This window comes from Carassius auratus, unplaced genomic scaffold, assembly GCF_003368295.1.
Source record: "Carassius auratus strain Wakin unplaced genomic scaffold, ASM336829v1 scaf_tig00017451, whole genome shotgun sequence".
Lineage (NCBI taxonomy): Eukaryota > Metazoa > Chordata > Actinopteri > Cypriniformes > Cyprinidae > Carassius > Carassius auratus.
The window spans coordinates 19,802-32,388 of record NW_020524785.1 but is presented as its reverse complement, the minus strand read 5'-3'; the positions used below and the strand labels follow the sequence as shown (position 1 = coordinate 32,388).

The following is a 12,587-nucleotide window of genomic DNA, read 5'->3' as shown; positions in this document are numbered from 1 at the left end:
AATAGATTGTCATTTCCTTTTATGTGTACAAAAAGAATAGAAGTTCTACTGAGGCTGGTTGTATCTCCCTATCGCATTATTTGCATGTGACATTGTGAGCAAGCAAAGCAGTAGTCTGACACAACATGCAAAAGTACTGAGCTGTGTTCTGCTCTCACTTTCAGGAACAACTGATCAGACCAATGGGAGTGAGGAAGGATGGCACTCTAGCGCCCTAGGAGAAGCTATCCATGAGTGCAGCCCTCCACCCAGCAGTGACTCGGACTCAGACTAGCAGGAGTTTAGTTCGCTCGAATCTTCAGGCACCGCTGCTGCTGCTGCTGCTGGCTGACTGCCACTGTCTTACCAACTGTCCTTGCACAGGGGGTTCTTTTGTTGCACGAAGGCATGTCTTTCTTGGGACGTGTGGTAAACTATAGAGTGAGAAGAAGAAGAGGAAGCAAATGTTTAAATAGATATACAATTGTCATTGGGCATCAGATATGATCACAATGACTGTATAAGATGGCAATGTTAAGTAGGAAGTTACACGACTTTTTCACACTTCGACACTCTGTGAACAATCAATGCACTTGGTCTTCAAAAATGAAGTATAAAGGCTTGATGAGATTCCCCTTAAGAAAAGCTGTTATCTAGGTTTGTATTTATTAAACCGTCTGTTGCTGGTTCACAGATTAAAGAAACCAGTTCCACAATTTCTTCAAAATACTCAAGTGTCTTTTGAAATGATAAATGCCATGAGATCAGTTATGTTTTTATTTGTCTTGCACTTAATTGTTTTTTTGCAAAATGTGCATTGAATCACTTATGCCTGGAGTCTCAAACTAGGGTCTTTTCTAATGCTCTATATTTTTAGCTACACGATTGTCTATAAATAGCCCCCCCCCCCTTTTTTTTTTTTTCCTTTTTATAAGAAATGATAAAGTAAAGCATGTGAGAGAAACTCTTTTATTTTCTAAATATTTCAGGTTACTATCATTGATTTAATAGCTCGAGGATATCTTTCACAATCCCCAGAACTCATCTTCTATAACCACTGGATCAGCAGAATTAAGGGCTTTGTAAAATCTTTTTCATTTTTATTTTCTTAGATTTTTGTTTCAGACAATCACTTGCAAAAAAAAACAACAACCTTAAGTCTCATTTGCTTATTGCATGCAGAAAAAAATATAAAATGTGTCTATTACAAATCTAGAAAAATGCTAATCACACAACTAATGTTGAGTATAATACTGCAAGATATCACAAACGAAAAAAAGAAAAATATTAGATGATCAAGTAGTTGTATTAAATATTGAATTTTGTTTTCAATTAAAATGGGAAAATTACATATTCCCTAACTGAACAGATGTGGTGTAAAACATCAAAACAAAACAAGACCGATATGAATTTATTGAATAAAAACCATAAGATGCTATTTTTATTAATGGGATAAAATAATAATAATAATAAAAACCTTGCACAACTTCATAAAAGTAGCATTTTAATATTCTGCAAACCGTTCCATGAATCAGAAAAACTGATTTAAAGAGCCTGGTTTGTTTCAACCAAACTCTAACAAACACAAACATGCCACACTGCACATATGAATAAAATAAATTAGATGAACTGAAACATTTAATAGACATTCTGGCTTTTTGTCCATATTTCTCAAAAATATGCCCAAATCCCCTGAGGGACATGAAGAGATATGATCACAGCAGTGTGGTAATTACCAGCTACTTCACTGATCCTGTGCAAAATCAAATAGCCCTTCACAGCCGCTCTCATACGCGGAACCTCACACACACACACACACAGCAGCAGGATATTGGGGTTCTTTGTTGCTGACCAAAGACTGTATTAGAGTGTTGGGGGGTTGGAGCTCCAGCTCAGAGGCTGCAGTGCCTGTGAAAACACACAGTGGGGGCACTGCACACTTGGGAGGTCACGGCTTCCATGCTAATTTAGCACCGTTCACTCACTGGGGCCAAATCATGACTCGCTGGAAACCAAATGAACTAGCAAACAATAAATAGACACACATTTATATACAAATTAACATTATTCCCAAACCAGTCTTACACATTGACTCCATATATACTACCAACCTTTCCAAACAAAGGTTAAAATCTTGAATACAGTTTGTAGAATGGAAAAGGAGCCTTAATATAAACACATTTAATCTTTGCCAAAGTGCCATGTCTCTAGTTTCTTTTCCCTGCAGTAACAATTCCTGATAAAAATGTAAAACTACAGGAATTTATCTGCCAAGAGTAGACATTTTGGCATACTAAATCATCCATATGTTTGAATCAGGATATGCAGATGTGACGTAATCACAATTCACTGCTTATTCATTACGACCTTTCTGTGGAAAGCATGAGGGCCAGAATTTAAAGATATCCAGATGTAGGTTTTCAGTCAAAATGAGCAGCAGACAGTATGCATATCATTTCTGTTGGAGTCTAAACCCACCATGGTCTGATCAGCCATGGCTGCTGTTTATCTGATCAGGAAAGACTGCCCAGATACTGTCAAACTGGCTGTTACTAAGAACAATGACATGCATAAAACATTCAGATGAATGATATGATATACATACACATCACTGTGAGTTCTGAACCCTTGCCAGGCCTTCTTTGCTATATCCAGTGAAATTTTAAAATACAGAGCATGTCTGTGGCTGACATTAGTGAATGCTGTCAGTCTCAGAGGAGTAACTGTCCTCACCGCTGCTATTGCTGGGGTCAGGATAAGAACAATGCCCATTTTCATGGCTGTTCATAGGGTCTTGGATCACAGTATGCCACCTCAGGATCTCAGCAAGTTTTTGGACTGAATCTGAGAGATCTCCCAGCTCCAGGTAGTCACCCCTCTTCAGGGGCCACTGTTCAAAGGGCCCAACTGGATCCCGGTTCAGCAGCAGACGAGGCACTGTAGACTTCACTGTGTCTACCAGACTGGAGAAGGGCTCGATCTGCCACAAAGCAAGAAGACTTACAAAATTAAGCATGACGCAAGAGATTTCCCTCGATAGCGGTAAGGTAAATATATTTAACTATATCATACAGAAATAATGCAATGATGCATTTAATTTATTAAAAGTGACTATAGAAATCTTTTGTAGCAAAGTCTTTATTTCAAATAAATGATGTTTTTGACTTTATATTCTTTAGGGAATCCTGAAAAATGCATCACAGTTTCCACAAAAATATGAAGCAGCACAACCGCTTTTAACGCTGATTGTGTCTTGAGCACAATTAAAATTATAAATGTCTTAAAGCTGGGATACAAGACACTTTTTAAAGATCTAAAAAAATATTGCTTATATAATCACAAAGTTGAAGAAAACTGATAGTTATTTGAGTGAAATTATTTGCAGAAAATGCTAAAGAACGAATGCTAATAATAATAATAATATTAATTAACAAAGTTACACGTCTTTTTTTTTTTTGGTAAATCAAGGTGACATTATTGCTTGTTGCCATTTTTAATATGCATTTCCAGTTTAGGTTCAATGCAGCATTTAAGAGTAATTCAAATCAGCAGCAGAGCTCTGCTGTGTCCTGCCTTTGGCTGGCGTAAAACTTCAGCGTTTTAAAACAGCCAAGCCCCAACAAAGCTAATGGTTGTAATACATTTAATGTGTCCCTCCACTTTGGTTCAACAGCCCACAGCTGTGGCAGCTTTACGACGCAGGGAAGGGGAACGTAACGGGGTGTTGGGCTGAAAGTGTCCAGGATTGACTATGTGTCAACAAACCCAGCTGGAGGAGAAAGGAGGAGGCCATTTAGACCTAAAAAAGGGAGAGTGAATAGAGATAGATGATGCAGAGGTAGAATCCAATAAAGAGTTTGTGGGAAGCAAGAGGTGAGGAAGATGCCTGGAGCCATGAGAGGCCATTTCTCAAGCCTTTGACGTCTTCTAAGGATGAATGACGGACAACAACTGAGACAGAGAAGGAGGGAAAGATAATAAAAGGTGAGAGGAGTGGATACAAAGAGATACATACAATAAAACAAAACCTGCGTCACAGCATACAAATGTGATAATGGGTCAGTGTGTGAAGTGATAACACAACTACCAGAGTCTGTAGGATGCAGATGGTGTGAACAAAATCTGGCAACCTGCAAACCAAAACAATAAGCGGCTAGAACTCATTTCAACTCACCGGTGTCTTAACAGACAAACGAGCTGCAGATGAAACTGAATTAGGCATTTGTTGTTGGTTTAATCTTTTTAAGCACATCAAGGCTGGTCCTTATGAGATCCCCCCTCACCTCCACTGCCGTATTGTCTACTCCCACAGAACTATTAAAAACTACAGGGGATGGGAGGTCACTGCTTTTGTCTCCCTGCTAACCACAGACACACTGCTGCGCACATCCAATATTTCACCGCTGAGCTTATTAAGACTCGCACTAACAGCATGGAGAAGTCTACATTACAAAGTGTTTCTCTGTTCAGTCACAATCAGGGACTCTGAATGCATGAAAACTTATCCTTAATATATATATATATATATATATATATATATATATATATATATATATATATATATATATTTTTTTTTTTTTTTTTTTTCTTCATTTAACAAATAAACAGCAAGCTCTAGAAAGGGTGAATTTCAGGAGGCACTCATGAAACATTAATTTCAAAGGATGGATGTTTAAACACAAAAAAGAAACATCCCTCTTAGTTTGTGATAGTGATATTGCTCAGAGCATTGGTCTCACTTTGCATTGCTCTTCTTGTTTTAATGTTCTGAGCAATAATAAATATTGTAATGATTCAACACTAGTTGCTTTTCCCTCCAAATGAGCAAAATTGGACAAACTTGACAAAGTATTTTGTTGAATTCAGAAAACTCTTCATTTAAATGCTTTAATATTAAATCATTTGTGTAAATAATTATTGTAAAATATTAAAAATATAATAATATTAAATATAAACAATTCTTCACTTCACTGATCATAGACACAGGGGCTTCACGCCAAAGAGGAGGCAAAAACCAACATGAGTATGGTGTGACTGAAACCATGGAGAAGAGGCTAGCAACAGCAGTCAGGGCAGGAATGAGCTGGCTGTCAGACATCGTAAGACAGCACAGAGTCTCACATCTCTGACCTCTCACTGCTGACAAATTGAGCTTAATTAGTTCAGCTGTTTGTTCAGAAGCAGCTATAAAACTATACATGAAAGGGAAATAATACACTCTTGTATTGTATACAGCTAGTTTTTGATGTCTGCTGCCCCCTATAGATGATGAGGACACACAGTTACAGTTACATGAGTTAATGTGGACCTCATCCAAAGAGCAGTTTCTTCACCTCATGGATAAGGGCCTGTGTTTTAGCGCCCCCTTTTGGTCATAGCTGTAAAAGACAAGGAAACCAATTCATAAAATATTTTACACTTTCTATTAATCAAAAAATCTACTTGAGAAAAAATATTAATAAGCACAACAGTTTTCAACATTGTTACCATAGATGTGATCATAGCACCAAATTAGCATATAAGATAAAATGATCATGTGATAGGAGAAATATATGGCTGCTAAAAATTCATTGCCATTAAAGGAAAAAAAATGACATGGTTAGAAGCCATAAAATACTTTTTTAAAAAAACATTTAAAAATCTTACCAGCCCCAAATGTTTGAACGCTAGTCTACATATAGCATGTTTCTTTTTTTACTATCATTAAAACATCAGCAAAAGTTACAGTTATCCCTATGATTCAATGAGTTCATTCATAGACTGATTGATTCAAACCCATAACTTTGGGCCGTTCTTTTTAATAAGTCATACAAAAACAGACTCATGCAAATCTTTTATGCAATGTCTAAATTTGTCTTTTTTTTCCACCACATTCAATTAAATTTATATTGCAGTGCAGTAAATATGTCACAAACTAATACCAATAACTATCAGCACACTGTGTAGGCAGTGTTATTAAATGCTGCCACCCATTGGCCTAAGTACAGTGAAATGAGGGAACAGGGTATAATATTGGAACCAAGTTTTATGACCCCAATTTATTAAATACTTGTGATATAAACATTTGGAATGTGTTAGGGGACGAAATACCTAATTGCTAATGTAAAGTCAAGTGAATCCCATAAGCATAAGTCTGATGTGTTTTCAATCTAAATAAATAAGTGAATAATAATAATAACATGGTGCATTACTACATAAGCAGATCATCGCTCCAAGGCGTTCTTTATATTGTAATAATAACCCCATGTCCCTTTTTTACACAATAATCTGCACATTCATACATTAAGTGATGAGTTGCAAGTAAATATTATATTTTATTATCTGGCTACAGATCTGCCAATGATAAAACACTGCATTAAATACCTGACCTCACATCAAAACCACATTCTGATATTTGTTAATAACTTGGAAAAAGCTTTTCAAAGGTTACGAGCATTGAGTAAACAGAACATAAAACTAATAAGAGCGGGAAACACCCCTGTTACAGCTGCTGCAGATCAACAGCCAATATGCTATAGCTTAATTTGTATTAATAATTAAAACACCTCTTCACATACAATCCACAGTTTACTGGAGTTACTGTAATGTACTAACTAGGCCTAAACACAGTTAAAGTCTCTATATTAAAGAGTACAGGGCAGGATCCCTGTGTAAAACATATAACAGCTTTTGCTTTACACAGTGGGGCAAATTTCAGATTAAAGTATTGACTTCCTTTTCATTTAATGAGTAAACTGGCCACATGTCACAGGATGAAGTGGAATTTACAGAACAGCAAATCAAGAAATTCAACACAGTCGCACAACAGAGGAGTTACAACAACCGACAATCCAGTAGGTTCATACTTAAGACTTTTGGGTAAATTAAAGCATGTGTTTTTTTACAACATAAAACATACACATGTGGAATTTCAAATATTGATTATTAAGTAAGAAAATGTTATTGACTTAACCTAATAAAAATGGATGACAGTGGAAATGCAGCCATGACAAAGTCATCATCCATCATCTATCATGCTGAAGGTATTAATTTCAAAATAATGAACAGCTCATTATATATGTACATTATCCCACTTTTTACAAAGCTACTTAAATATATAGACATTAAATATTAATATGAAATTATTGTATTAGCATAGAGATCGACCATGTAGGAATACGCAGTCATTTACACAATTTATAGTTACACAGTGTTGTCTTGGACAATAAGAAAAATATATTGAAATATTTCACTGTTGTGATTAATTGTGTTGTGATGAATTATTAATGTCATAATATTTTCAGAAATACCATGTTGTGTGTATGATAACAAAAATAAACGTGTATAGTGTATGGGTAACTGGAAATAAAATTAATTATTTGAAAACTACATTTTAAAGCAGTGATATTAATTTCTTTGAATTTCATTCAATTTCCCCCAAAATGTAAATAGAAATTAGCCTACAATTCTGCACCACGTTCAAACTCATAATTGCACACAACCATGTTGCTAACAATCATTTAATGCTTTATGGATCACCTACACATAGAAAAAAAATCGACTGTTATAAGCTGCTGTAATATTCTTCCAGGACATTATTCGTAAAGTGCATTTTTTTAAACCCTAAAATACAACACAATGCAATGCTTATATCGAGATTCGCATAAAACACAGAGGGAAAATCAATAGGGACAATTCCTTATTAACACAGTAGCCTACACTGGGCTCTATTTTAATGGCATTTCTTACAGTAGATATTTTAAAAGGCACTGAAGTCATGTTTAGTTATCAAGTGAAAATTGCTTTGCACTTGATCTGTGCTGCCACATTCATTATCAGGTCCCAGTCGATAAAAAAAATCAAAGAACTCAGGTGGATCGAGCACAAATACTCCTTTTATCATACTCCACACACAGGCAGAGTATAGTGAAGTCATTTCACACAGAGGGGTAACCAGAAACGTCACTTCCTCTTCTATGTGGCTACATTGGTACGTGGTTAAAAACAGCAAGGGCGCCACGTACACATTATGAAAAGATACCGTAGGTCTTTTAAAGAAAAGTCTCCTCAAGTCGCAGATCCATCGTCATTTTAGCGTGTCTTTCTAAAATCGCCGAAGGGAGCAGCACATTTTTCATTTGAAACAAGGGGTGGAGACAGAAGTTTCCAACTTGATCTGCAGGAGTTTAGAGAAGCAAACTTGTAACACAGTAAGTAGCCAATATACAAGACAGCTGGCAACGTTTTCCTCTTGCATGTTTTCCGGGGAGTTGTTTATTTATTATATAAGTTATATTATGGGATGAATAGAGCTTTATTGAGACAATGGCTGGATTGTCTAAGCATCTCTAAGCTAACGTCATGTAACTGTAACTGTCGTTTGATGAGCTGCTGTCCTGTTTTCTTATAAATGTCTTCAAAGCTGGATCTGCTTCTGGCAAATTACAGTTTCCCAAGTCGAAGTTTTATCCGCTTGGTTAACTTGTTTATTTCGTAAAGGTGACTAACGTTACAAAAAATGACTAGGCTATTTATAATTATGACTTTCTCACCTAACGCTTAAATATAGTAGGCCTATAAAATGCAATTCATTTAAGTGCAGATAATTATTATATATTGCTATGGAAAGAAAATACTTTTCACAAAAGTGCCACGTCAGATTCAAAAACAGCTAAGGTTTATAACGATGTTCGATTCACAATTGAATCATTCGTTTGAGTCGTTTTAATGAATCGTTTAAAACCGTTCACAAATTCGGATTAAACGATTCTCGAGTCGTCCTCAAGTTAACGATTCCCCTCAACCGTCTTTAACATGTGTGAAATAGTATTAGTAGAAATATTACAAATACACACACTGGAAATGTTTATTTTAGTTTTACACGTAATAGTTCATTAAATAAATGTATTTAAGTCGTTTTTTTTTTCTTCTTCTTTTGAACCGGATCTTTAAAATGCTAAAGAGTCGATTCAATTATATGAATCTGACCACCCTTTACCAAAGTTCGCTTTAGGACAAACTTGATATTAATGATGCACTTGTTTGTTACGTCATAAAGTTGATTCAAAACCCTGATTCGTTGCACTCATTCAATGATTGCTTACGTGTAACTGTTTATCTTTATTGTCCTTAGTAAATGTCCCTTTAGGTATGACTAAAGGATAATAAATGATTAAATTGAAATATTGCATCACAGCATTTCATATTGCATCTGCTGTGCGTTAATATTTAATTATTTCTTAATTCCACTCAAATAAAGATTTATAATTTAAGTGTAATAGTCATTTTGTCCAAATTATTGCTTCAAATTTATGAACTTTGGTATGGAAGGTCTGATATGTAATAATTTGATTTGTCCTTAAATAGTCCAGTCTACCTGTTCGCAATGTTGGCAGGGTGTTGCAGGTTTCTTTTTGTTTACAGAGTAAACCGGTCTGCCTTGTTCTATCAGTGCTTGTTGGGTTAAAGCCCATTTTTAGTCCCAGTCTTTCCCTTGTTTTATGCGTCTTCTCCTTCCCAAATTCTTAAAAAATCTTCTGTGAAAAACCAAGAAAGGTATTCTAACTGCCATGTATTGTTTGTATTTTTTTATGTAGAGTTAAAATGAGTGAAAACAATCAGCAACGGGATGAGTTGCCTGAATACTTGAAGGATGAGCCCCCAGCAGGTACTGCAATTAATGCTGACATTTCATTGTGAAAGTGACTTGCAACGGTTATTCCTTTTTACAACAATCAAGCTTTTTATTTTAGTACAGTCATGCCAAATGAATAATTTTATACAGCTGTCATTGGTACATCTTCATGCAAGAGAATGATAACGGTTTGTGCCACATAGTGGTGCTCTTGCACAATCCAAGACTGACACTAGGCCATTGCCCTACTTATTTCCCACCCTTAATTATCCAACTTACTAGATTTGGCTATAAAATTGTAAATGTGGTTATATTAGTAGATATTGGTTGTAAAATTGTTCCTCAAAAAGTGTTTAAGACACTTAAAAGATGTATGACTGGCACCGATGTAGATGATAACAATTCTAATCAAGTGGCAGTTATTTTAAAGCTAAATGCCAAAAGCACACTTTTCAAGATACAAATTTCACTCAATACTGTCATTTTGAATTTTAATTAATAAAATGATACAAAAAACAAACAAACAAAAAAAAAGGTAAATTATGAAAAATATCCACAATAGTTATATCCAGAAATAAATTAAATGGAGTAGCTCATTTGCAATTCTTTTGTCAGATACTCTGTTCTACTCATTGAAAGTAAAGCCTTTAAAGTATAACATCAAATTAAATCGTAATTAATTTTAATTATTAATTAACAATTAAATGTGGCTAGTATTTTTAATTGTTGGAAGGTCTTTGCCTAATATTTTTATTTTTATTTTATTAACTGAAAGTGAACACTTCAATTGAAGCAGGATTATTAATTATTCTAATTAATAATTACTTTTAAAAAGTGGTTAGTATTTTTAATTGTACAGAGTTCTTGACCTAATACGGTTTTATTTTAATCTAATTAAAGCAAAATCTTTAATTGACTTATAAAATTAAATGAAATAATAATTACTAAAATATGAGTTCTTCACTTTATACATTTGTTTTTATTTAGTTTTAATTGTAAGTGAATGCTTTAAATGAACTATGAAGCTAATCCATTGAATAATTACTTTTAATAAAAATATGGCTAGTGTTTTTAATTGTATAGTTTTTCACCTTTTATTTGAATTTTATTTCATTTTAGACAGCTGCACCATTATCTTATCGGTTTAATATTTGCAATATTAACATTTCATTTTATAACCTGTAGATACCAGCAAAGATCATCCTCAACCCCAGCCTGGCATATTCTCCAGGGTGGCCGGTGGTCTGTTCAGTGTCACGAAGGGAGCCGTTGGGGCCACAGTGGGTGGAGTCGCCTGGGTCGGAGGGAAAAGCCTGGATCTCACAAAAACCGCTGTAAGCTCAGTTGCAGCTGTTCCAGCAATGGGAGTAGGGCTCGTGAAGGGCAGTGTGTCTGCCGTGGCTGGTGGTGTGACCGCCGTCGGCTCCGCTGTCGCCAGTAAAGTTCCCATTGGCGGAGGCAAGAAGAAGGATAAGTCTGATTGAATCACGTGACTCGAAGGTACTTTTGTCAGAGGCGTCTGCATCATGTCTTCTTAGACTCCAGAGTGAGTTGATTGTGGAGATCCTGCTTGTGTTAACAGCATATTTGGACCATATCCGTGTGCCTGACCGGACCAACAAGACGACATTCGCAAGCTGGGTCCTCCACGCAAGAACCTTTGTTTTCGTGTTCTATTGGAATACGACATTAAGTCAAATTGTTTATGTATGAAGTATTAAATATCTGACTAGAGTTGGATACGTGGACCTCTAAATGTTCCGTTAATGCTTTACTGAGCACACAAAGACACACACTTGTGCCTCACTGTACACACAAAGAATCACATGCTTTAAATAGACCTTACAGTTGAATTGCTCCAAGCCAGTTGTAGGGATGAGGATCAATCAAGTGTCCCTTTATGTGCTGTGGGGGGAGATCTCAGACTGTGGTGCTCCATCCGATTGATTGTTTGTGAGATTACTTACTTTGAGCCTCTTTGGTCCATGCTGAACTCCAGCGATCACTCTCTGTGTCTCCCTGAAAAACAGAGAAAGCACAATCCCACACATATAAACTCACACATTAAGGGCTGGTGTGTTTAGAATTCACCAAACAACTCCAAAATTACACAAATCTGAATGCTGATAGAACTGCGTTCGTTTTTTGTTTGTTTGTTTGTTTTAGGGAAACATGCATGATTATCTCCATCAAAATGCAAGTCTTTCTGTTTTGATGACAATAGCTGTATTGCAATACCCAATTACATTTTCTTTTCTGTAAGTCATTCTATCTGTGCTTTTGCTTCTTTATCCCGTTTGCTCTTTTAAATATTTAATGTGAATTTGTTTTGTTTTATGGGCCAACAAAGAACCACATAAAGTGGAAAAGTGTAATATAGTATTTTCTTCTGTCAAATATTTGTGTTCCGTTTACCAAAGAATAGGATTGGAAAAATCATTTGCAGACTGTTTTTGTTTTGTTAATGTTAATATGCAGTATACTTTATGCTATTTTTAGATAGATAGTTATCAAATATATATATATATATTAATGTGGTGGTGTTTTTTGTTTTGAGACAATCCATATTTCAGTGCATTAATGTGAATTCCAAGGACCTGAATAAAGAGACACCACAGTTGCTTCCAATTCTAACTCTTGTGGAAAGTACAGTAGCTGAATTTGAACAAAATGCACAAAATGGCCAAATGAAATTTAAGGTCCAGTCACACCAAGAAGGATTAAAAAGAAAAAAAAAATCTAAACCGAAATATATTAGATGTACAACTATATGAAAAAAGCTAATTCTAAATAATAATATTAGTATTAATAAAAACTATAATGGTAAATAAAAATGCAAAAAGATAATTAAAATACTAATATAGCAGCTGAAGTGAAGGTGACATTCAGCCAAGTATGGTGACCCATACTCAGAATCCGTGCTCTGCATTTAACCCATCCGAAGTGCACACACTCAGCAGTGAACACACACACACACACACACACACACACACAC

The 12,587-nt window shown here is 35.4% G+C and overlaps 1 protein-coding gene across 1 annotated transcript; it reads left to right on the top strand.

Annotated features, from left to right (window-relative positions):
• Nucleotides 1-7,917: 7,917 nt before the first annotated feature.
• Nucleotides 7,918-12,226, top strand: LOC113075679 (transmembrane protein 263-like). The gene is made up of 3 exons (XM_026248353.1): nt 7,918-8,168; nt 9,555-9,625; nt 10,778-12,226. The coding sequence occupies exons 2-3, from the start codon at nt 9,562-9,564 to the stop codon at nt 11,074-11,076; spliced, it is 363 nt and encodes a 120-aa protein (XP_026104138.1). The 5' UTR covers nt 7,918-8,168; nt 9,555-9,561; the 3' UTR covers nt 11,077-12,226.
• Nucleotides 12,227-12,587: the final 361 nt, after the last annotated feature.